Genomic DNA, 23,911 nt, shown 5'->3' with positions numbered 1-23,911 from the left:
TGCGATGGGAGCTTCTCCCATCTCTCCACGACAGGGTTAGGGTTCTCGAAACAGTGTTATAGCCAGCAGATGATCGACAGCCATCCCACGGTCCCCTCGCCACAAAACATCCAATCAGTGCCATCACTATCCTTGATGGTCACAAACCAAGGCGACCGATGGCTGCCCTAGTGGAGCCTTGTCCCTGACTAACCAGCCTTAGCAGGAGTTTTGCCCTGGGTGTAACGGGCGGTTGTTCTCTCCACCCAAGACGGAGGGAGGAAAACCCCCTAAAACAGCAAATCAAATCCAGTACGGGTCGTATTTGTTTGTTCGCTGGCTCCAATCAATAATGTCTCCCTTAGGTTCTTCTTCATCCATTCTTTCCCCTCTTTCCTCTTCTAACCTCTTTCTTCTCACTTTCGAGAAGCACATTCCTTCGTCCACCTCCACCTGCACCGACTTTATCGGACGTCATTGCGGTGTGTTCATAATCCGAGGCCCTCCCCCGTTTGAACGGCAGGAAAAGAAAAAAAAAAAAATAGAAGAAGAAGAAGAAGAAGAAGAAGGGTTCATTGATTGGGCTCTGGACTGACAGTACAACATTCCAATTCGATGTTGTCTTGAACGGATGTGAACTGTCTCTTTCGCCCTTTCCCTTCCTCTCTCCAGTCTCTACCGGAAATAGTCCCTCGTTTTTCTTTAATTGAACGAATAAGATCTGCGTTTTCATTCATTTGTTTTGATATTTATTTCGGGTAATCATGGGGGCGACTTGGTGGCCAGCGCTGCTCTTGCTGAATGTGCTAGTCGGCATCGTGTCTGCAATCACAATTTCTGGTGCAAGAGGCGGCGTCAATCCTCAAACCGGTGAACGACCTGTGCGCAAGGACCTCACCAAACTGCATTGGTCGGGGCCTGAATGGGATCTTTACATTCTTTCCCTCAAAGCTTTCCAGGAGGAGGACCGCAGTGAGCTTCTGAGTTTTCACAAGATTGCTGGTGAGCGCGGTCCCAGGACTTGAGAGAGGAGAAGTGGCAACAGAAATATAACTGATTTTTGGATCTTAGGTATTCACGGATACCCTTATGTCTCCTGGGACGGCGTCGAGGGCACCAACAATGCTGGTTACTGCTCCCACGGATCCACCTTGTTCCCCGTGTGGCATCGACCTTACCTTGCAATGTATGAGGTTCGTTGTCGGTCAATCTTTTAAATATTACATCTGCTATGTTCACGTAAATCCTCATAACTGCTATCAATAATAGGAAAGAATCTCGCGTCACGCCCAAAGGATTGCCAACTTGTACCCTCAAAATGTCCGAGGGAAATACCAACAGGCGGCTCAGAATCTGAGAATTCCGTACTGGGACTGGGCCAACGATCCCCGGATGCCCAGGTCTGTAACTACTCCAGAGCTAAATATTAATTCTCCGAACGGAATGCGCACCATTCCAAACCCACTTTACAACTATGCAGTCAGGCCGTCCGCTGAAGAATTTTTCCCCAACGACATGGTGAGTATTCCCTCTGCGGTTGTGTGGACTTTCGACTGACATAGCCCACAGCTTAGCCAATACCCGGTCACCGTTCGCACCCCCAACGATGATGGAGAATCTCAAATTGAGTCCATCCAAAGGACGTTGATCTCGATCGGTGCTCAGTACGTCATATTTTTTCAGCAGCATTATTATTTCGGCAGTCTTTACTGACAACACAATTCAGCATTCGAATCAACACTTACCAACTGCTAGCTGGTGAGACCAACTACACTGTCTTTTCCACCGATTCGCTCCCCAACCGCGGTGGAAGTTACAACAACCTGGAGAACATTCATGGTCTCGTTCACGTCTCCGTCGGGGGCAGTGGTGGACACATGACATACACCCCCTGGTCCGCCTATGACCCTATCTTCTGGCTACACCATACGTTAGTTAACCACCATTCCGTGCTTACCTCTCCTACTGACGGTGGCAACGCTAATATATATTGTAGCAACGTTGACCGTATTGTTGCTCTGTGGCAAGCGCTGCATCCGGATTCCTATGTACAACCATTAGTTAACAGCGGGACAGATTTTATCAGAAAGGCTGGAACAATGGAAGATTCTACAACGGGTAGGTCAACTACCATGATACGTGAGGTGTTGAAAATGGCAGAAGCAAAAGCTCCTAACCATCTTCATTAGCGTTCGCACCTTTCCGCGACCCCAGCAATCAATTCTACAACGCCATGACTTCCCGGAACACCAGATCCTTTGGCTATACCTACTCTGAGATCAAGGATTGGGGTGTTAGCAAGCAACAACTGACCACAAACGTGCGCCGGGAGGTTAACCGCCTGTATAACAGAGCGAGCAGCAGCAATAACAGTAAGCGCAGTCCCAAATTCAGCGCCCGCGCTGTCCCCCACCACCACCACCACCACCACCATCACGACTACGACGGGGTGATCAAGCACAAGCGCATGCCCAATCTCGCCCAGGACACCCTGGACGATTTGAAGAACCTCAACTTCAAGCTCTTGGACTTTCTCGAAGACATAGGCAAATCGAGTCTGCTCGACTTCGTCAAGTTAGGCATGAACAACTTGAAGAAGCAATGGGTCCTCAACGTCAGGGCGAACAAATTCGCGATCTCACATGCATATCGCATCTTCTTCTTTCTCTCCGAGCCACCCAAGGAATCATGCGACTGGTCATATGCCCCCAACCTGATCGGCACCTTTGCCTCGTTTGCCTCCTCCCAGGACTCTCCAGCCAACATGACGCGCGACATGTACGGCCAGATTCCGCTGTCGCATGTGCTCGCGCTCTTGCAGAGTAGCGAGCTGATTTATGATCTGGATGACGACACGATCCTGCCGCTGCTGGAGAAGCATCTTCAGTGGCGGGTGCAGGATTTGACCGGCAAGGTTATTGATTCTGGTGAGTTTTCGCGGTCGTCAATGGACGGCTCGCAGGAACTGCAGATTACGATTGCGAAACGTGATGTCGTGCCTTTGGCGGACGATGGCGCTGAGCGGGACCACTTCCCGACGCTTAGTGATTGGAAGGTGTTTAAGGATATTACACACCCTGCGAAGAAGGTTGCGGCGTGCAAACCCAGGTATGCTGTGAAAAGTTGAATTTTTGGGAGGATTTGGAATAATTTTTGGGGAGATTTTCGTGGATACAGGATACACATAATACGCAGAGAATGTTATGTTGGAAAAAAGATGATGTATCTTGACCTGGCCAAAGAAACAAGATCTATGCGATTACCTATCTATTTCACCTTTCCCAGTTTTGCTAACGATTCTTTGCTCTTATTCTTTTCTTTGCTCTTTTTCTTGTCGGCTACTTACCGTAGTGTCCGGGATCCGGATTTCCGTCTTTTTCAATTCAGAACTTCTCCATAGCCGTATATTGTTATTATTATTATTATTATTATTATTATTATTGTTATTATTTGGGTATATAATAAACATACATCATCGGTCCAATCTTTGTATGTTATAATCCGCGGTTACAAGTTGAAAGTGGTTTATAAGTTGGGCCCACTCAGGTCAACTGAAATAAACACGGTCTGACTAGGGGATGATTAGGGTTAGCTAAGGGGTAAGGATCTGGGAGACACGGTAAAATCACTCCATTAAGAGCATATTTAAAACGATGTTCAGCTTTTCAAATCACATTCGACTGTAGTTACAGTTATTCAATCCTTTTTCTCCTCCCAGCCGAGAATATTCAGAAGTTACACCTCTTCCTTCAGAGCCTCCAACCCCTTTTCTTCGTGAGTAACGTAAAAATTCCGATGTGAGCGAACAACCAATTCAACAGACTAGATTTTCACTAAGTTAGAATTGATCGAACTAACTAGCAGACTCTCACGATTAGTTACTAGGTCTATAATATGTTAAAAAGACAACGCAGTCTCTGCAAATCTGAAAATGTTTCTCGCTTCTTAATAATGATAACGAATACTGTGAGTTCGAGTCTCTCCCTCTATTTCCTACAGAGTGTTTCCTGCATTCTGTTACCGTGAATTGGTGGCATGATTTGTGCGTCGTCAAACGGTGCTTGGGAATCCAAACATTTTTGGAACCTCCTCCGGCGCCGCGGTCCTTCACGAAAGCTGTACGTAATAGCCCCCCAGCTGCGGCGCAAAGCAGACTAGCAGCCTGCAGCTCGAAGCTTTGGGGCTTTGTCACTGTACCAGGGGGGGGGGGGGGGGGGATGGGGGCGCGCTGGTGGCCAATCGCCGGGGAGATGCTTATCTTTGGACATTTAGCATGTTGCGGCGTTGAGTTCTGAAATTGGTTGTGAGGGACCGGCCGGGATATCCATTTTTACTGGGAATGGAATGTTGAATGAAAGGTTGGTGGTATCTTTCGAAGGCAATTGGCAGTTCGCACCGATTACAAATTTCTTCGGCCTTCAGGTAGTCCGTGTTCCTGGGTGGAGACAGGGCGGGTAACTACTTAACTGAATGGCGCTGGGAAGGAAAATATTCCCCCCGGGTAATTATTTTGGGGCGCCCCCCGGGGGGGGGGGGGGGGGCAAGCTCCAATATTCGCTTGAATATATATCTCTTACGTCTTGGAAACTGCACTGCCCTGCTGGTATTTAATTATTTGTTGATATTATTCAATGTTATTCAGTATCTGGCCAAGTTCAGACCTGGGAGAGGAGGAAGGGGGGTGAAACAAGCATAATTACAAGAAAAAAGGCGAAAAGAAAATATGATGAGTCTGATGGTTCAAGTACAACGCATCTTGATTCAACATCCCCAGGTTTCTCTATCTTCTTCCTCTTCAGCCTCTCTCTCTCTCTGTTGATCTCCTCCCCAGGTTTCTCACCCACAATCACCCCAGGCGTTTCAGGTTCTCTCAATCATTATCGAACCTTTTATTCTGGCGATTGGTGGAGCGGGGTAATTATATTAATTTGGTTAATAAGGATGCATTATCTCTACAACGCTTAAGCTTGCTGCGCTGCGTCGTCCCAGCGCTCTGGAATAAAACTGGCTTCTGCCAAACGGCGGAATAGCCAAAGGAGGCGGGAAAAAAGACGAGAGGAAGAGAGAGGGAGAGGGAGAGGGAGAGGGAGAGGGAGAGGGAGAGGGAGAGAGGGCTTTGTTTATCTTGCATCGTATCATCATACTTGTTCTCCTTTTAATACTTTGCGCGCCAGCGTTGGTTTTGTTACTCTCAATTCATTCGAGGAGAGGTACCCGTGGCTTGTATGCAGATTGGCGCTGTCTGCCGTGTACCTGCTCCGTTCCTATCCTTTCCGATCGCAGCCTCCAGCCACCAACCGGATACATCATCCATCCAATGCTACATATCTCTGACGACATCACTGGGCTAGCTTTCTAGCTGCGGATGAGGGTTATTGTGCCCGTCACGGTCGATTCGAAGCCAGCTATTAGTTAACCACCCCTATATTCTTCTCTTCGGGGAAGCACAAACGGCCTGGTTCCAGCTGGCATTTCTTATCAACCAAAGTTATAAAGACATGAGGAAAGAAAAAGAAAACAATAAGTCGTCTACTGAGTCCTTTCTTTCTTCTCAATTCATTTTCCTGCTAGGCTCTGGAGGCAAAGAATGACTACCGATGGTACATATTATCAAATCATCTTGTCATTCGACCCCCCCTCCAAAGGGTTCGCCGGTTAGGCGGGTTCTTCCTCCATTATTACTTCGAATTCCTCCAATATAAGAAGGAAAAGAAGAACACGATTCCAGCTTTTCTTGAAAATCCTCTCTACAATACCCTCCTCCGTTACTGCTGTTATTGTCGGGTTCAGTGCTCTTGCAAGAGCCGTGGGTGGGAATACCCCTCCACTCTCCAACCATCACCCATCCCGTTGAATAATACATATTCAACCCCAGCCAAACATCACCAACCAAATTACTAGGAGCAGCAGCAAATTCATCATGGCCAGCTCCTTACCCAATGGCTGCTCCCCAGCGACTGGAGCTACCTCCCCTTACCTAACAATCATCAAATCAACCGCAACCAGACCTGCAACCTCAGCCACCGCTAATACCACAACAACAACAACAACAACAGCAGCAGCAGCAGCAAAAACGACTCCTATCAGGAGTCCAGCTTCTCTATCGTCCAGTTCCATTTGTGATGCTTGCTACAGGAGGAATAGCAGATGTGCCATGAACGAGTCAGTTAATAAGTGCTTCTTGTGCGAATTCTATCTCCAGGATTGCACATTCATGTACTCGGCACAGGTGCAGCAAGCTCAGCAGGCTCAAGATCAATCTCAAGCTCAGGTTCAGAGCCACCTGGGCAAAAGAAAACTTCCAGTCGAGTTTGTAGCGGGGACTGGCGATGAGGACCAGGGTGGCTTAAAGCGGTGCGTTTTAATTTTCATTGACCGATACAACTTGGCTTTTCCGTCTCCCCATTTGATATTACGAAGTCCTCATGTCACATATTTATACCACAAACCCGTCTAAATATACTGCAGGCCGATCCTCGAGCAACCCCCTTCCCCGATGTCAGCGGCTGCTATGCCTGATTCTATTTTTCACAAACATCCCAACCCCCACTCCGCAGCAACATCAGCAGCGGCAACCTCTAACTTCATTTCTGATGACTACTCCTTTCAGACAAGCCAGTACATTGGCATGACTACAGAGCTCGAACCTCTCCTTCTCAACTACCTCACCCTCGACCGCAACAACGAAAGTCCTCTGGCAACTTCGCGCGTGCGAAAATTTGCCGATGACGGTACATTTATGCGCATGTTCGACGGCTCCCGACAAGAGTCCTACACTATCTCTGTCGAAGCCATCGACAACCTTGTCAGCCCTTTTGGCCCAATACTCGTCGACAAGTTTTTCCAGCACGCTCACCCAGTTTTCCCCGTGTTAATAGAAAATTCATTTCGTCACCTGTATCAGACTAGACGAAACATGTCCCCTGTGCTGTTGGCTGCGGTATATTTTGTCGCATTGAAGTGGTTGGATCCAGCGACTATTGCAAGCTTTGGGATGTCGGGTGCCGCTGTGCAGACATTACGGACACCAGATGCAACTCGACTGGAAACGATGGCTACTCGGTTATTTAACGAATCGGTCGGACAGCCACACATATCAACTCTCCAAGCAGGTTTGCTACTCTCTCAGAGATCAACTTTAAACAATCCAGCGCTAATAGCGCAGCTCGTGACCGCCGGGTTTGACCTAGGCCTTCACCAGGACTGCAGCAGCTGGAACACCTCTGGGTGGGAGAAGGGACTGCGCAAACGGCTGGCCTGGGCCCTCTATGTGCAGGATAAATGGTGTGCGCTCGTCCACGGTCGTCCTTCACATATCTTCGCCACAAACTGGACAGTACAGGAATTAACGCCGGAGGACTTTGCGGACGCCTATCCAATAAGAAACAGCAGCAGCAGCAGCAGCAACAACAACAACAACAACAACGACCACATCAACTACCAGGATACTTCTGCTGTGGGATCGGGCACCCTTCTCTTCTGTCGCTTCGTCACACTAACTGCCATTCTCTCTGAAATCCTCAATACCTTCTACACGCTGCAAGCAACCTCCGAGTTTGCCTCTGCAGGATCACAACGCACCCGCATTATCCTTGAACGCGCAAAACCTATCCAAATCCGGCTGAAGGAGTGGTTCGTACAGCTACCCAATGAATTGAAAATGGAAAATCACCAACACCAGCTCTGCTATTATCCTCAGAGCGGAAGCACCAGTTCCACATGTACAAGTACAAACACAGATAACCCAGACCCTGCCAACGTCAACTTCAACGGCGGCCTCCATCTCGCCTACTTCGCGACCGAAATAACCCTGCACAGAACCATAATCCGCTCGCTAGGTCCGGATTCAGCAGACCCTTATCTCTCACACATCTGCCGCTCAGCAGCAAAGACCCGACTAATCTCAGCTATGGACTTCGTCAATCGCCTGCGGCCCGCGCACTTGCGGTCCTTTTGGCCCTCTGCATCTCGCACGAATTTCGCGCTAATTAGCTCCTTTGGCATTCTGCTTAGGGCTACCGCAGAGACGTGGGAGGAGGAGGAGTTCTATCGGATGCGATTGGGGGAGTATCGGTGGACTCTTAGTGTTAGTTGTAAGGACGCCGAGTTTTTAGTTGGAGCAATTGAAGGGTTGGATGTGGGAATGTGTTTGTTGAGAAATGTGCCGCCGAAGAGGGCGTTGGAGGAGGTGGTGGTAGATGAAGGTGGTGGGGTAGGGGGTGGTGGCTCTGCTGTGCCGCAGAAGAGAATGGATAGAGTCAACACCCTTCCCAATGTGACTGGAGATATCGTTACTATTGTCGAGGATGATGAGCGGTTAGATGGTGATCCGGAGCCGGAAGATAGTGTGGAGATGTATGAAGAACAGGTTGAGGAGGGAGTGATGGAAGAAAGGGAAGGAGAGGATGAGAACTCAGTTTCCTCCGACCAGTATCCTGAGGACGTCTGTCCGCAACGTCAGTGGCCAGATCCAAATCAGGTTGCCAGGACTGGTGCCGGTGCGACTAGGAGAGGTAGTTGGCGCAATCGCCGCCAATATCATAACGGAGGACGTGGTCCGGCCCCAAATCGGGGCCAAAGGAGCGGAGCAACTACCAGCGGGAACAGTCCGATGTTACAAAGCTCTGGGGAGTCTGTGGGTCAGAATACCAGTAATTCGAATCAGAACCGGTCTAGGAACAGGAATCGGAGCACCAATGTTGGATTTAATGTCAACGATGCGAGATCTGGATCGTTGTCATCTGTTGTTTCGGGGCTGGCGTCGCCGGCAGCTTCAATGGAGGGCGAGAGAGAGAGTTCAGGAAGACGGCGAATGGGGATTCAGAGGTGATAGGGGGAAGAAGACTTATGTGGGTGGATGGACGGGTAGGAGATGACAATATTATTTTGAGATTGAAGTCGCTTCTTAATTTTTGCATCATTCTTGCTTTAAACATAGATTTTATACAGGAGTGTGTTTGTGCGGCTGGGCCTTGTATAGACTCGAGGAAGATTTGATACGTACCAGAATATTAAAATGACAGAGTATTTTCTGAGAATATCTCGTACAGCTTAACAATAAACTTGCTCTATCTCTCCTCGCTGCCTTATCTTCAGGAAGTGTTCCTAGACCAAGTCCCTGGAACATGGTTCTATTGAAGTATTCCACAACGATTCATCTCTACTGCTACTACAGGCCTACCCAAGAAACTTCTTTGTAATGCCATGATGTCGACCTGGAAAATAGACGAAAATTTCACTCAGCATAGACGATACAAATGGAATAAACTAGAAATTATAATATGAGAGAGGGGCAATAGCCCAATTAACAACAAAACCTATACCCACCCATGCTATGAGAAGTTAAAACAGAAGATGAAAATAACGAAAATCTTGCAATATTTTTAGTTCCTTGATCTATTTCGCCGAACCCCATTTCTAATAATCGAAAGAATTCCGCCAGGTATCTCATGTTTTCGCTTCTGGTCGATGTGACCCGATGCTTATTCCTTTCCGAGAGGAAAAGCGGCTTCTGAGGGTCAAAGTGCGGTGGTAGCCGATGGCTATATTTCACCCATTCATGAGGGTAAATACCAGAAATAAAAAAAAAGTAGGCCGTTGCAGGTTAAAGTGCAGAAAGATATAGAGTGTTTAGACCAGAAGTACGCTATTGGGTTTTTTTTTTTTTTTTTTTTTTTTAAATGTCGTCAATAAGCGAAGTGGAGAAAGGAATGGGCCGCAATGCGCCCAAAGTAGAAAGGATAAAACGAAGATAAAAGAAATGAAACACTTACGCATTGACACATCCATCGTTTTCGCTGTTGTTGGTAATCTGTGCCAGCTTTCCCCAAACAACCTTCCCACTGGCCGTGACTTGGCCCAGTTCACTAACATTGACTTCGATAATGGTTCCCTTCGTCAAAACTCCCAGTTGCGTATACATGGGGCTCTGAGGATTTTTCTTAACGCTGATGATCGGCAGCTGCACTGTGACGCCGAGTTTCGGGTGCGTAACATTCGCTTTCTTATATCGTAGACCCATCGGCCGAATAAAGCGCTCATACTTGACGGGTCTTCGCGTGAAGTCATTTCCAACAAAAGTAGGTTTGGTAATCATACGTTTCCACGACTTTTTGTGAGTTTTCTTGCCTGTATTGACGACTTTGAACATCTCCTCTTCGCTTATACCCTTAACTTTTGGCAAAGGTACAGAGAATTGGGCGGCCTTCTCCGCACGCTTATTTTTAATCGCGCTTGACAGAGACTTCGCATTTGTCTCCTGGGACCTGTCGAGGAGGTAGTTGGGGAGAGGTGTGGATGAAGGCTCGTTGGGCCCAGCAGATTTGACATTTTTCTCCTCTTGCGCCCGGATCCGTTTCTTCATCTGGATCTTCTCCGCATGGCGTTTCTTCTGATATAGCTTGGCCCGCAGGCCGCGGAAGCTTTGCGCATCGTGCGACTGCTTGTGGGATTCGCGGGCTAGGCGCTTGCGTGTGCGTTCTTCATGATCAAGGCTGTGTCAAGAAGAAGAAAAGATATCAGTTTGTGGCATCAGATATACAGAGTCACCTCCATATGCTTGACGGGGCTTATCCACATACCGCTTCCCGTGCTGCTTCTGCCACCGTTCGATATACCTGATGGTTTCGTTAGCAGATTTGGCTACAAATCCAAGCAGCGCCAGTGGATGAGGGATAGACAAACTCGTTCTGAGGCATTTTAAAAACGGAAACCGAAGCCCGTTCTATATCTCAGCGGCTTCAGCTGCTGACATTCCCCGTTCCTCATTTAAAGAAAAAGTTGAGGTTCCAATTAATATCGATTACAATTACATAATACCATATGCACGTGACTGCTACGGTAACTGAAACGGTCATTCATTTGCGGCATCTAAATTTGATTTTCAACAATTTCTCGAAAAAAAAAAAAAAAAAAGCGACAAAAGATCATTTGGTAGTTAAATAAATATCTCGTAGGGGGAGGACGCCCCTCAACAACTGACAGAACACCAAGTTCTGTTATCTATCTACGCCTACTTTACCGAGAACATTTCCACACGCCACCAGCAATCATGTTTGCGAGATCTACCCTCCGCACCGCTCTGGACATCCGGTGGATGCCCTCGATCCTCCCATCCATTCGAGAGGCATGTATGCATCAATCCTCAGCAATTCCTTTCCATTCGACACCTCCCGAGATACCTCCACAGACTCCGTCGATAAACGCAGATGAGCAGAGCATATCACAACCTTCCGAAGCTGCCATTCCATCACAAGCAGAATTGTCCATCCTAGACAGCTCATCCTCATCCACATCCACATCAACGTCCACCACGCCGACAATCCCACCCAACAAGCTCCCCATCCCACCCACCTTCACGAAACCCCTAACTCTCACCCCATCCCTAACCTCTCTCCTCCCCTACCTCACCACACAAACGCCACACTACATCACCGCCCACCTCCACGCCCGGCCCTACCTTTTAACACCCGGCGACACACTGCGCCTCCCATTCCTCATGCCCAATGTGCAACCAGGTGACATCCTCCGTTTCAATCGGGCGTCCGTAATTGGATCTCGAGACTTCACCCTGAAAGGGGCGCCGTATGTTGATGAGCGGCTGTTCGAATGTCGGGTAAGGGTTATCGGGACCGAGGCTGAGCCGCTGCGCATCAAGGAGAAGACCAAGCGGAGACAGAGACATGTGAGACGGGTGAAGAGCAAGCATAAGTATACGATTTTGAGGGTCGTAGATGTTAAGGTTAAGGGTGTGGATGAATTGATTAGGGAAGGGGCGCAGATTGTGGATGAAGAAGCGGAGGGTCAGGGGAGCAAGGAGTGATATTTTTGTCCTTGGCTATGGACAAATAAAAATAAGGGCGTGACAAGGATGGGAGGATTACTTGATTGTATATTATTTCCAAGCTGATTAAGGCGTTTTGTTCAGCTGTCCGGGTTCCATGATATAGAAATTTATACTTAACCACCATATCCCTCCTATTACGCAGGCTTAATCCTTCAAGTAGAAATTTAAAACACCAATTGAGATATCCACGTTGAAATAGGAAAAGATACAAATCGGTCAGACATGGTTGACAAATTCCCTTATCCGTTATAGAAATCACGCCAGAAGAACCACAATCGCATATGCTGGGATCATAGAGTAGATGGTCATATACACATCAGTAATCTGTTAAAGCAAAAGAGAACGACTTTCACGTGTGCCAACAGGTATAATTTCGAGGTAATCGAAACAGCGAAGGAAAGTTATATCCCAAAAAAGTTGTTTGCAACACACAGAGTCCAGAAGCGGCATGCAGTGACCGCCAATAAAACAACGCTGAAACGCAGCAAATGAAGAAAGCCAATAATGAAAAGATATCCCCAATCCAAGGGAAAATAGTATACAGCCAAGAAAGACCAATAACCACATGGAGAGAGAGAGAGAGAGGCACCCATTTCTCCAAGGCATCAACCCGTGCTAAAGAAGTTAGAAATAGAAAGATTCCAAGCCCACAGCCAGATATAAGATAGTTAAGAAAATAGTAAAGAAAGCCAGAATGGTTCAGTGACCAAAGAAAAAAAAAAAAAAAAAGCCCAATCAGAGCGCATCCTCTTCAAGTGCAGATCTTATCTTCCCAAAAAACCCAGCCGGCCACCCAGCCAATTCTTCATCCTTCGGCGGGCCTCTAGCCCTACAGTGGTTGACAACATTCGTCAAGATCCTCCCCAACATCTCCTGCGTCATGGGCACGGCGCCCTCCAAATTGGCTTCGGGATACAGGAAAGGATCTCGCTGAGCCAACAATTCCTGTACCGTCGGTCGGAGAGTTTGATCCCGCTGCAGGCAGCGTTTCAGCGTCTTGATGAGTCCCGGCGGCACAGGGACACCACCAACACCGTAAGCAGGGTATTCGATAATGACGTTGGGATTTGGAATGGCCATTATGCGTTCGAGCGGCTTGGTGATATGTGCAAAGGGTGGTTTGCCGTAGACCATTTGGTAAAGGATGCAGCCTAGACTCCAGACATCGCTCGGTTTGCCGACTTTCATCATCTTTCCAACGGTGGATGGCAGGCCGTTTGTGGCGTTGATGTCGATCAGAGACTCGGGAGCCATGTAGTTTGGCGTACCGATTTGTTGCTCGCGGTGGACGTTGACGGTATCATCTTGGATCTTATTTGCAATGCCAAAGTCAATGAGTTTGAGGCTTCCCTTGACCAGGACAAAATTTGCAGGTTTGAGATCCGAATGAACAATGCCAAACTCGTGAACGGCTTGAACACACTCGAGCATTTCTTTCCAGTAATATCTCGTAAACGCAGTGTCAAACACCGCGTCCTCCGCATTGAGACGAAGAGTAAGGATTCTGTAAAGATCTGACTCGCCAATTTCCATCAGGACGCTGAGCGCCTGTTTTTCCTCATTCACCTCATAATCAAAAAGTCGCACCACCCGATCCACATTTTCGAGCCTCTTAAGCAAATCAATCTCTCCCTTGTACCCAGCCATTGCAATGGGGTCAACGTCTTCCAAATTGACTCGTTTTAATGCGAATATTTTACAATTCTCAGCCATAACACGATATACTTTGGAGCTACCGCCTCGCCCGATGCAGTCTAATCTGGTAAAAGGCTTGCGATTGATGGTAACCTGTACACGTTTCCGTCGAGCCTGGGATGAGTTGGCTCCTGCGGGTGCAGTTGCTGTTTCCAAAACGCTCATTTTTGGAGGGGGTGGGGCCGGTCTATGGGGAGTGTTGTTATCCTTGGGGGCTAGAGGCCTACGGGGAGTGAGAATTGTTTGCACCGGCTTAACTGGCTCCTTCTCATCAGCGTATACAACAGAGAACTTTTCCGCCTTATCAAGGAGACCGAAGCCCTGAGATTTGGATCTTTTGAAAGTTGGAGGTGGGTCATTCTCTTGATTTCGGCTGGCAGGCCTGGGTGGGAAAGGAGGCACTTGATAGAAAGCTGGTACTTCTTTCGTGGATCGCGATGATCCCTTCAGTTCTAATGATAGAGGAGATCTCGATTTTGAACGTGACGGTTTCGGCGTGCTGGATCTTAAAAACGCGTCGTCGGCTGGTATCTCTGGATCAGGTAGTCGTTTTGGCGCTTGTATGGGAAGTGGTGAGCCACTGAGATTTTCTGAGGGTCTGGGGTATTGTTGAGATTTTTCAATAAATTGCTCACGATTACGGAGAGGTTCAAATTCTCTTGGTTGTTGTTGTTGTTGTTGTTGTTGTTGCTGTTGATGCTTTTCTCCATTAAACCGAGGACTGACATTCGAAGTCGGCGATTCGTATACTGGCTCCTCCTGATGAACTTCCTCGCTCTGCCTCCTAATCATACCACGACGGGCCGGTCCATTAAGAAACGACCCCGTCAATCTACCAACTCTTTTGACTCGTAATGAGCTTTGCATTCCCGTCTCTTCACCAGGATGTGGTCGAAGCACATTAACAGAACCGGATCGATACACGTTTTCATCGCGTCGACGTTCATCACCAGAAAACGAACGGTCCCCGAGACGACTCCCACCTTCCTTGGATGACTTTTCACTCGACCTAGTGACAATGGAAGACACTGTAGATGGGGAACGGGAGTTCCTCCTAGAATCCGTAACCCGCACCACTCTGGTTTGAGGGGCAGCAGGGGTAATGAAATCATTACCATGATGATGATGATGATGATGATGATGATGATGATGATGTTGTTGTTGTTGGCCATCGGACGAATTTTTGTCCTTCCGCACCAATTGGGGACTGTCTCTACCTAAGCCGCTTTGTGAAAGTCGAGGCGAATTCACCCTCACGACCCTAGGAGGTGGGCTTCCCAGATCACGTTCCCTTGGCGACGCAATCCGTACTTGTCTCTCTTGTGGTTTTCGAATTAGCAAAGCCCGGTGTTGTTCGCTATTTACGCTTATGCCTTCATTTGGCGACTTATTTATGCAGCCTCCAGTGTGCTGGGAGGTGTCAATGTTCGATCCGTCTTCCTCTCCCAGAAGTGCCTTGACGGATGCGCTAAATTTAATGGGTTCGGGAATATCGTCGTCGGAGCTGTCTCCAATGGAAAAGGATCGTGGCCTTGACATCTGGAATAGACCAGTGTTAAATGTGGGTGCTGCTGTAACTGTATTTGGCGATGCATGGTTGGAAAGGGATCGAGAGGTTGTTGATCGAGGTAGCTGTTGAAGTCGCGACGCCGGGTGTTGGAAGCTGTTGCCGTATGGCAAAGCAGTTTGGAGTGGGGTTGAGGTGGCCGTGGCTGCCATATCGATAATGCATAACGCATCCACTCTTGCTGGGAGTTGTAGAGAGGATGTTTGGGGTTGTCGTATGCGGTCATGTCATGGTAGCTTGAGGATATATGGATTGGGATGAGCGGAAATCTAGAAGTTGGTTGGAGCTGCATCACGTGCTACCGTCAACACCGTTTCCATGACAACGCGCCTTTGCGATGGAACGCGACCGGAAGAACCGTGGAAATTGGTGTGCTATATATACCTACGTAAGCGGAAACGCTGACATCACTATGTAGTAATTTAGCCCGTGAGTACGAATTTGGTTTATTTGACGCGATCGTTAGGAGATGGGTAGGTATCGTGCAGGGCAGTTTTTACCCTATCTTGACCAAAGGATCATGTAACGGATTCCACCAACCAATATATAGTTACCCATCCATGCTGTAAAACCATGAATCAGGGGGGGAAACTTCCATTAATCCAGTGGGTTTCTGAGACTAACCACTTCCGCAGTAGAGCAACCCATCCACAGGAAGCAGAAGGGAACCAGAATTGAAGTTTACGAGATGTCACCCTGCGCGTTATGACCAATTTCCCCATATCTTATATTTTTATGACTGGAGTCCGTCTTCAGGTATTTTTGATGCTCCTGATCGGGAAAGCAAAATAGAATGTGAAGGCTTGTAATTAAAACAGAATTTGAACAACAGAAGACCCCGAAATCAGAATCGTTGATGCCGCAAGGAAAATCGAACTGTAAAAACGGATCAAGAAAGATCATGTCCTAGAAGCAAGTATTGCTGGAGGATTGACATGACATGACATGGCAATTTCGTATCTTCATCCATACCCGAAATGTAGCTCAAAAGGAAGTCTAGAGCGACTATTGCAGCTCCAAACTATGTATATAAACTTACTCTGTTTGCGAAGCATTCGCCTTCACCTCTGCGCTTTCTCGGCGCAATGCCTTAACTTTCTCCCGCGCTAGTCTCTCACGTAGCTCCGTACCCGTTAAACGGGCTTTCAAGGGCTGGGCTGGCTTCTAAACGCGAAGTGTAAAAGAGAGTTAGGAATTTAAATTAACTAGCTATAGAGGGGGGAAAAGCAGACTAGAAAAGGGGTGGGGGATTCCATCACGAACATGAGTTCTCCGTCCACTTTCACCGCCGGCTAAAAAATATATAAAAAAGGGCTTCAGCTACCAACCTCGTCAGTGTTCATAGCTTTCTCCTTCTCGTTTTCCTTCACTTTCCCATCCTCCTTCTCCTTCAGTTCCAAACCTCCGTTACGAAGGCCAGGAGAAGTGGATGATCGTTTCATTGCTGCATCCTCGTCTTCTCTTTTGTCTCTTTCATGTGAATCGGCCATCACTTGCCGTTTCTCAACGGGAAGAGGTGGGGAAGCCGAAGCGCTCTTATTACGGCGTCTTCTAGCAGCTGGGGCATATCTTTCAATAGACTGGTGCCTCTTCCTGTCACCCTTGTGTTCACGCCGTACAGGGCTGCGGGAGCGACAACGGCCAAGTTCACGTTCCCGTTCACAATCGCGGAATGGGCTGCGAGAACGAGAACGAGAGTGGGAGCGAGATATGCTTCGACTTCTGCTTGGGCTCCTTCGACGGCGGTGGCGGCTGTGCCTATGTTTACTTCGGCTGCGACTACGACTGCGACTGCGACTTAGGCGACGACGATCCTCGCGGGATTTCAACAGATGGTCCTTGCCAACATTATCAGCTCGTGATTCACCTTTTCTATCATTTTTAGCATTGTATGATGGTGATCTTTTCCAGCGTCCCCCCTTCTCACTGCGTTTTTCAACTTTCCCTCGAGTGCGTGATCGTGATCTGCGGCGAGATGAGGATCGGGATCGGGATCGGGATCGAGAGATCGAAGGTGGATGGCGCTGATAGCGACTATTTCTCGGAGACGGGGGAGCGGGAGCGCGACATGCTGCGGTCATTGTGGATGGGGGATCTTCTCCTGTGTCTTCTGGGAGAACGAGAACGTGAGCGATCTGATCTACTCATAGAACTGGATCTAGTACGATCGTCATCACGATCAGGGCTACGTCTTCTTCTCCTCTTGAGATCCCTCCTATCCGACGAACGGGAACTACTTAGTGATCGCCGACGCCGTGTGTGTGGCCGGTGACGACCACGGCTCTTCCTGTGCGGAGATGGGGACGGTGAGGAACGAGACGTAGATCTGGATGGAGATAGGGATATTGGCCTAGAGGTGCATCGACCGCGATCTTCCGCCCAGCGCGAACTTCTACCTCCCGAGGGAGCCCAAGTATCTGCTTTGCGCCGGGCGGGCCCGTCACGAAATCTGTCCAGGCTCCTCCGCCGGGGTGGTGAACGGGCGTCTCTATCACCCCATCGATCCCTGCCACCTCCACGACCACGTTCGGCACGTTCCCGCTGCCGCAGCACTTCCAATTCACGCTCGCGCATCCTCTCTTCTTCCCTCCTCCGCCTAGCTTCTTCGGCCTGTCGTTCGGATTCGAGCTACTCGTATGTTAGCATGTGATGCTACTTAAAGCTTTGTGTCCCGTTCGATTTTGGGGTCAATCACTTTTTCTTGTTTCAATTCCTGTTTCTTAGCCTCCAATAGCTCTTTGGGCACGCCTAGTGGACTGGTTTGTGCGCTGAGGCATAGATTCCAGAGTTCCTTACAGAACTTGGGAGTGTCCTTGTCTAAAAATCCGGTGAGCTGTATTTGTAGAAGCTTGATATCTGGCTAAAAAATAAAACAATAGGATCAGTTAGTAAATATGTTGAAGGTCAAATCATGTCACCTTGTCTGGTCCTTTCAGCTTAAGATTAAGACTAGATCTAACTTACAAAGCGCGACCCCTCCAGCAAATTAAAACATAACTCGATGACCACATCATCCTCATTCCCCAGGATTCCGGATATTTTGCCAGCGATCCATCTGCCGGAGATATGGTCAGCAATCTTTTCCCCATCCAAGGAACAAGCTCAACGCCAAACAAACTAAAAAGGAAGTTGGACTCACTTTTTCATAACCTCGATGTTGACCTTTGTCATATCCACCTTTTCAGCAAACTCCGGCGGGAACTTGGTCTGCCGTCTTAACTTTGCTTCCACAGTGGTCGCCATGGTGAGCAGCAGTCACCGCATATAAATATTTAGTTTGCGGTTAAGGCTGGTGCTGGTGCTGTTCACGGCTGGACTTGCTGGACTGGCTGAGCAACGGCTAAACGTTGTTGGTTCAAGCTTCGATTTCAGTAGTCGACTTGGTGCGCTGGAGTTTCTGGAGCCGGAATAACATGCAGCCGGCAAATAGTGATCACGTGATAATTTCAATGGCGGAAAGAAAGAATTCATGCACAGGAGTAAAAGGGAGATACAAAGAATCATGGAATTGAAGAGAGAAGATTACGAGGATCGTTTCCTATGCGCTTCTTGATTTAATTTTTCCTATTGGTCCCGGTTACGGCAAGCTAACTATCAGTAATACGATGTGATGACCCTATGAATGTCCCTATCATCTATCCCAAAGGGAACTTGAGCAACCGTCTTATTGTCAGCTCTTTAAAGAAGGCCACATTCTTCTTTACCAACTTCAATTGGATATGACTCGACATATCTATCCAATTAGCCGACCTCTGAACTCCATTAGGTCCACGCAAAGGCTCAATCTGTTAATCAACGCTCTGGACTTTGACTTGTGTAATTCATGGCAGCATCGGACGTTGGTCTAAAATCCCATAATTCAAATGAGATACTAATCTTCACCCATAAGCCAATGAAATCTTGATCTCTTATATGCTAGTTTTCCCTCAAATAGTCAATTCTCATCACTATCTTCGGAAATGGCATGTTCGAACCAGCTTCCCCCGTGGTTTCCCTCATCTATCCAACTCCCGTAGCACACGATCAACATCCTGTCTAGCCTTTCGGAGCTCTTCATTTAACCCGCCTCCCGGTCTATTCAGCTGCTTCAACATGACATCATTATGCAGTTCGATGAGATCTTGGGCACGTCGCAAATCTTCGGATTGGGCATTATTATTACGAGAATGCTGCGTATGTTGTTGGTGATCTGTCTCTGAGTTGGGAAGAGTCTTGTGGACGTTGACAAGAACTAGTGCCTCAGGATGTTCCTATCAGCAATATGAAGACAGAGAATGTCAGCTGGGTCGCGGACAGAGAGATTTGGCTGCAGTCGATACGTGAAAGAAGGTGGTTGACAGAGGGTATTACTTACACAGACTCTCAGAGATGTCAGATCTGATAGAATTTCGGCGACCCTCATTGGCATATTGAAAGTTAGAGATTCTGCTTTGAATTGACCAATATTCTAATATTGCAGTAGGTGTTCGTACTCCGTATACGAATGAATATCTTTCGAAGAAGTGATGTTGTCCCGTCGATACGTTGCCAAGCCCGCTCCAGTTACAGTCACGTGATGCAGCTCCCCGAACATCAACCTCTAATTGCAGGCATGGGATAGCCGGAAAGAGTGCCGACTACGCCCATGATGGAATGAAAACACGCCCTCGGACAATGATACTCCCTCTATATCCTTTAGCACCGGACAAGCAAATAAGCAATTCATTAGGGGATATATACTAAAGCAATCAATGGCATCCATCCGTGCCAATTGCCGGAAGGTAATATGCATAGGCCGGAACTATGCGTGCGTCAAGCCCCTCCTGCGTCTCCAACGCACAACATTCCAATTCCATTTGCAACTACAAATCCCATGCGCCATACCGTATTGATCACTAACGCAAACATCTACAAGGACAGGGACCACATTACGGAGCTCAACAATGTCCGCCCTAAACAACCCTTCTTCTTCCTCAAACCGTCCACATCCATCCTACCCCCAAACTCCGGTCCCGTCCTGCGGCCCAAGGGCGTGAAATTACATTATGAAGTCGAATTGGCACTCGTAATTGGCAAGACTTTACGTGACCTTGACCCATTGGACGAACGGTATGCATTGGATGCTATATCAGGTACGTACGGGGTGACTAGAGAATGCGCCCTCAATTGAAACACATGACATACATATCTATACGTCTAAATAACACACACGCACAGCTAACCCAGCCTAAAACCTACAGCCTACGCCCTCGCCATCGACCTAACAGCCCGCAACATCCAAGACTCCGCCAAAAAAGCCGGCCTCCCCTGGTCCATCGCAAAGGGCTTCGACACCTTTCTCCCCATCTCCTCATTAATTCCCAAATCCCGTATCACAGACCCACACAACGCAACCCTCCACCTCTCTGTTGACGGCCAGCTGTGCCAACGCGATAATACGAACCTAATGCTGTACCGTATCCCGAGGCAGTTGGCGGATATCTCGAGCGTGATGACACTTGAGCCGGGGGATTTGGTGCTGACGGGCACGCCTAAGGGGGTGGGAGAGGTGGTGGGAGGCCAGGTGATGAAGGCGGGTATTGAGGTGGATGGGGTTGAGGTTGAGGAGGGAGGGATTGAGGTGGAGGTTAGGGATAGGACGGAGGGGAGATTTGAGTTTGCAGGGTTTTAGAGTTGGATTTTTTGAATTACCTTTCTTTTCTTTTTCATTTGGGATAGTATGCTTCTGCGTGCATGCGTGTATAGGATTTTTGGTTTATAGAAAGGATATACCCATTTCGGGATAAATAAGTGGACATGGGATCATAGAATTATAGACCTTATCGGCTCACCTAGCCCTCCAGCCTTGGATATTTATAATGATTATTAAGTCAACCCATTCCGTATCACAAACCATCCCCCTTCCTCTCCCTCCTCTCCCTCCTCTCCCACCTCTCCCACCTCCCCTTCCTCCTCAACCGGCCAAATAACAGGTATAACCCTCCTCCTCCTCTTCACCTTCATCTTCCTTTTTTTGACAACCCTAACCCCAACCCTAGGCACAGCTATATCCCCACAGCTATCAACCCCGTTGTTACTGATACCACAAACTCTATCCCTCTCCTCCCAAACCCCCCTTCCCGTCTTCTCCAAAATTAGCCCCCTAACAACCTCCCACCTCCACCCCCCGGTCTTCAGCCCCTCCTCCAACATCCCCCTAAACTCCCCATCCCTAACTCCTCCCCAAAAAGCCAGCACAACTCTATTCTCCTCCTGACGCGGAAACCGCGCCAACACAGCTTCCCCACGTTCCAAATAGGAATGGAGTGATTCACTAGGTCTCTGGCGCAGGGTTGGTATTATAGTGCCTGCACCAGTCCGTTCTCGTGCTCCTGCTGACATGGGATATTCATATTCCATTTCCAATTTCTCCGAGGGGTGAGTTATGAGTGATAAGTGCGGTTCAGTGGGGGATGTCGGGGGTGCTGGTGGGATTGAGTCTGGGACGAGGACGGCTGAGTACTCTGGTTGTGTTTGTGGTTGGTGCGATTGCGGTGGGGGAGAGCTGCGGGTTAATGCTGAGGTTGGGAGGTGGGAGGCCGTCGGTGTGCCGGAGATTGTGGAGGGCATTGGTTGATGCTGTCTGTGTTGATGGATGTACCGATGATAGGAGGATATTGGTGGTAACGAGGAGGAGCGGTGTTGTTGGGTGTCGTCCCGAAAGTTTGTGGTGAGATTGGGATAGGAGCAAGGAATGTGAGGTGCTTCGGTCGATGTATGTTAGCCTTGGATTGTGGGGTGTGGATGGACATATACGTAAACGTCATGGCAGGGAAGACCGGATCTTAAAAAAGATGGGAATAAAAAAGAAAACTCCACCCCTTTCTTCTTTCCCCTTTCCCTGTCGGGGTTCGGGTTCTCTGTTAATCCCCCCCCCCCCCCTCCCCCTCCCCCTCCCTCTCGCTCTTCCTCCCCCTCCCACTCCCATCCCTCTCCCTCCTCAACTCCTCCACAATCCCCTTCAACTCCTTAATCTCCGCCATAACCTCTCTCAATCCCTTCTCCACACCCTCAATCATCTCCCTCCCTTTTTCCCTCTCCTCCACATCTATCCTTCTCCCTTCCTCACCAACCTTTTCCCTTTCGTCCCTCTCCCTCTCCCTCCCCTCAACCGCACCCTTCCACCCTTCCAATCCCTCAACGTCTCCTCTTACCTCTTCAACATCCCTTATAATCCCCTTTACATCCACTCTAGCGCCATCCAAACCCCCCTGAACCACGGCAACCAAGCCCTCAAGTCCCGTTAGTCTCGTTCCCAATTCATCTTTCAACGCATCTGTCCTTGTAGTCAGCTTAGCGGAAGTAGATGTCAGGGTCCTCTCCAGCGCGTCCAGGCGGGAGACTAGGACATTGTGTTCACGACGAAGTTGGTGGGCCCAGAGAAGGGAGGTGGGGGAGAAGGTTGCAGGTGGATTGGGGTTTGGGTTGGGAGAGGAAGTGGGATTGAGAGCTGAGCTTGGATTTAGGGCTGGAGGTGGAGGTGGGTTCATTGTGTCCACAGCTAACACTATTCACATGTAGGAATGTCTGATATGATGATAATAAGTGGATGGGAGTTGGCAGCTTGTGTTTGACGCGTTCTAGATGTAGATGTAGACGTAAGAACAGGGTCGATGGAGCCCCGTGTCGTCATAGAATTGACGAGTAAGGGAACGAACCCGGTGTAAATAAGGAATTAATGATTGATACAGTGAATGCGGACGCGAATAGCAAGTCTGAAAAAAGAATGGAGCAATTTTCTCGATAATGATAGGTAGAGCTGTCGAGGCTCGCTCAACGACGGACAGGCAATGTCGTCAATCCATGTATACATATAGTCCACGTGAAATGCTGTGAATTGCTAGAGAAAGTCTTGAGAATACCTCTCTCGCTTCTGCGGTTACACACTTGCGAGAAATGGGCGGGTATATCATACGCTGGCCAGATGAGTGATGGGTGGTGAGCAGTTAGGGAGTTGCTTGCCCAACTCGTGTCAAGTCGTCTGCTCCCTCGAGGTGTCTCCCTCGGTATATGGGTTGAACACCATACACTGCCCCCATTTCCTGAATCCCATGTATGGAAAACAAGCGCTCCGCTTCAACTCATCATATTAAGGACTTTTTATTTTTGGCTTTGCTCTTTGTATCTAGCAGGGAGAGATTTGAAGAAATACGCAGAAGCCAAAAAGGGGGAAACCATTTTCTTGAGCAAATCAAATGCCTGCAGCAAAAGTGTCAGGGCTTAAACGGAGAGAGACAGCAAAAGTTTTGAATATTAATCACGGATTAACATTCTGAAAGCGAAGAAGGAATGGAATCCTTCTCATTAAGTTTAACAAAAGGAAGAAAGATGATGAGAAAAACGCAGGCAATTCTAGACATGGTTGGTATCCTTTTGAACCACCTGGTCGGTAACGCAAGAATCATGTCTAGAGGAACTCGAAAGGGCCAACAGATTCAAAAGAGCCCTGTTGACCCCTTGGTTCTGCTCACTCCATCTTGTCCCTCATGTTACATCATCGTAAACATCTTCTGACTCGAAAGTGCCCTCTAACCTTCTCACTCACCGGTATCTTGAGAACAGATGCCCATGCACGACCTCTTTTTATCACCAACAAAACCTCCATGGAGTCCACACATGCACATTACCCAGCATCCCCAACCGAATCCTTCCCACAAAAATGAGGAAGAGAAGGGGGGGATATCATATATGACACAAAAACAATTTAGAATAGTTATCTTTTATGCAATCACACCACATATCACAAGCATGAAAGGACGATGTATAAAAGAAGAACCTACGTGCCATACAACCGTCTGCGAAAATAG

General features: G+C 48.3%; 10 protein-coding genes across 10 annotated transcripts; 4 read left to right on the top strand and 6 right to left on the bottom strand.

The window, feature by feature from the left end:
- Window positions 1-188: 188 nt before the first annotated feature.
- On the bottom strand, window positions 189-457 carry PAAG_11155 (hypothetical protein; the record flags this gene model as incomplete). Its single annotated transcript, XM_015846853.1, has 2 exons — window positions 189-269; window positions 386-457. The coding sequence occupies 2 exons, from the start codon at window positions 455-457 to the stop codon at window positions 189-191; spliced, it is 153 nt and encodes a 50-aa protein (XP_015703460.1).
- Window positions 458-743: 286 nt separating this feature from the next.
- Window positions 744-3,106, top strand: PAAG_00699 (polyphenoloxidase; the record flags this gene model as incomplete). Its single annotated transcript, XM_002796794.2, has 7 exons — window positions 744-981; window positions 1,051-1,172; window positions 1,249-1,497; window positions 1,549-1,643; window positions 1,706-1,909; window positions 1,976-2,097; window positions 2,169-3,106. The coding sequence occupies 7 exons, from the start codon at window positions 744-746 to the stop codon at window positions 3,104-3,106; spliced, it is 1,968 nt and encodes a 655-aa protein (XP_002796840.2).
- A 2,793-nt stretch (window positions 3,107-5,899) lies between these two features.
- Window positions 5,900-8,809, top strand: PAAG_00698 (hypothetical protein; the record flags this gene model as incomplete). Its single annotated transcript, XM_002796793.2, has 2 exons — window positions 5,900-6,333; window positions 6,448-8,809. The coding sequence occupies 2 exons, from the start codon at window positions 5,900-5,902 to the stop codon at window positions 8,807-8,809; spliced, it is 2,796 nt and encodes a 931-aa protein (XP_002796839.1).
- A 939-nt stretch (window positions 8,810-9,748) lies between these two features.
- PAAG_00697 (ribosome biogenesis protein NSA2) lies at window positions 9,749-10,676 on the bottom strand (the record flags this gene model as incomplete). Its single annotated transcript, XM_002796792.2, has 3 exons — window positions 9,749-10,472; window positions 10,560-10,595; window positions 10,663-10,676. The coding sequence occupies 3 exons, from the start codon at window positions 10,674-10,676 to the stop codon at window positions 9,749-9,751; spliced, it is 774 nt and encodes a 257-aa protein (XP_002796838.2).
- A 353-nt stretch (window positions 10,677-11,029) lies between these two features.
- Window positions 11,030-11,800, top strand: PAAG_00696 (hypothetical protein; the record flags this gene model as incomplete). The annotated part of the gene is made up of 1 exon (XM_002796791.2): window positions 11,030-11,800. One exon carries the CDS (start codon window positions 11,030-11,032, stop codon window positions 11,798-11,800), a length of 771 nt encoding a protein of 256 aa, XP_002796837.1.
- Window positions 11,801-12,559: 759 nt separating this feature from the next.
- PAAG_00695 (serine/threonine-protein kinase PAK 2) lies at window positions 12,560-15,238 on the bottom strand (the record flags this gene model as incomplete). The annotated part of the gene is made up of 1 exon (XM_002796790.1): window positions 12,560-15,238. One exon carries the CDS (start codon window positions 15,236-15,238, stop codon window positions 12,560-12,562), a length of 2,679 nt encoding a protein of 892 aa, XP_002796836.1.
- An 883-nt stretch (window positions 15,239-16,121) lies between these two features.
- On the bottom strand, window positions 16,122-18,329 carry PAAG_11154 (hypothetical protein; the record flags this gene model as incomplete). Its single annotated transcript, XM_015846852.1, has 6 exons — window positions 16,122-16,250; window positions 16,415-17,196; window positions 17,252-17,714; window positions 17,782-17,946; window positions 18,051-18,141; window positions 18,226-18,329. The coding sequence occupies 6 exons, from the start codon at window positions 18,327-18,329 to the stop codon at window positions 16,122-16,124; spliced, it is 1,734 nt and encodes a 577-aa protein (XP_015703459.1).
- Window positions 18,330-19,081: 752 nt separating this feature from the next.
- PAAG_00692 (hypothetical protein) lies at window positions 19,082-19,494 on the bottom strand (the record flags this gene model as incomplete). The annotated part of the gene is made up of 2 exons (XM_002796787.1): window positions 19,082-19,336; window positions 19,441-19,494. 2 exons carry the CDS (start codon window positions 19,492-19,494, stop codon window positions 19,082-19,084), a joined length of 309 nt encoding a protein of 102 aa, XP_002796833.1.
- A 357-nt stretch (window positions 19,495-19,851) lies between these two features.
- On the top strand, window positions 19,852-20,736 carry PAAG_00691 (fumarylacetoacetate hydrolase domain-containing protein; the record flags this gene model as incomplete). Its single annotated transcript, XM_015844112.1, has 2 exons — window positions 19,852-20,197; window positions 20,306-20,736. 2 exons carry the CDS (start codon window positions 19,852-19,854, stop codon window positions 20,734-20,736), a joined length of 777 nt encoding a protein of 258 aa, XP_015700893.1.
- Window positions 20,737-20,930: 194 nt separating this feature from the next.
- PAAG_00690 (hypothetical protein) lies at window positions 20,931-22,594 on the bottom strand (the record flags this gene model as incomplete). The annotated part of the gene is made up of 3 exons (XM_015844111.1): window positions 20,931-21,808; window positions 21,924-21,962; window positions 22,027-22,594. The coding sequence occupies 3 exons, from the start codon at window positions 22,592-22,594 to the stop codon at window positions 20,931-20,933; spliced, it is 1,485 nt and encodes a 494-aa protein (XP_015700892.1).
- Window positions 22,595-23,911: the final 1,317 nt, after the last annotated feature.

This window comes from Paracoccidioides lutzii, assembly GCF_000150705.2.
Source record: "Paracoccidioides lutzii Pb01 unplaced genomic scaffold supercont2.2, whole genome shotgun sequence".
NCBI classification, from domain to species: Eukaryota; Fungi; Ascomycota; class Eurotiomycetes; order Onygenales; family Ajellomycetaceae; genus Paracoccidioides; species Paracoccidioides lutzii.
Note: the sequence above shows the minus strand (reverse complement) of the source record. Positions and strands in the feature narration are given on the sequence as shown.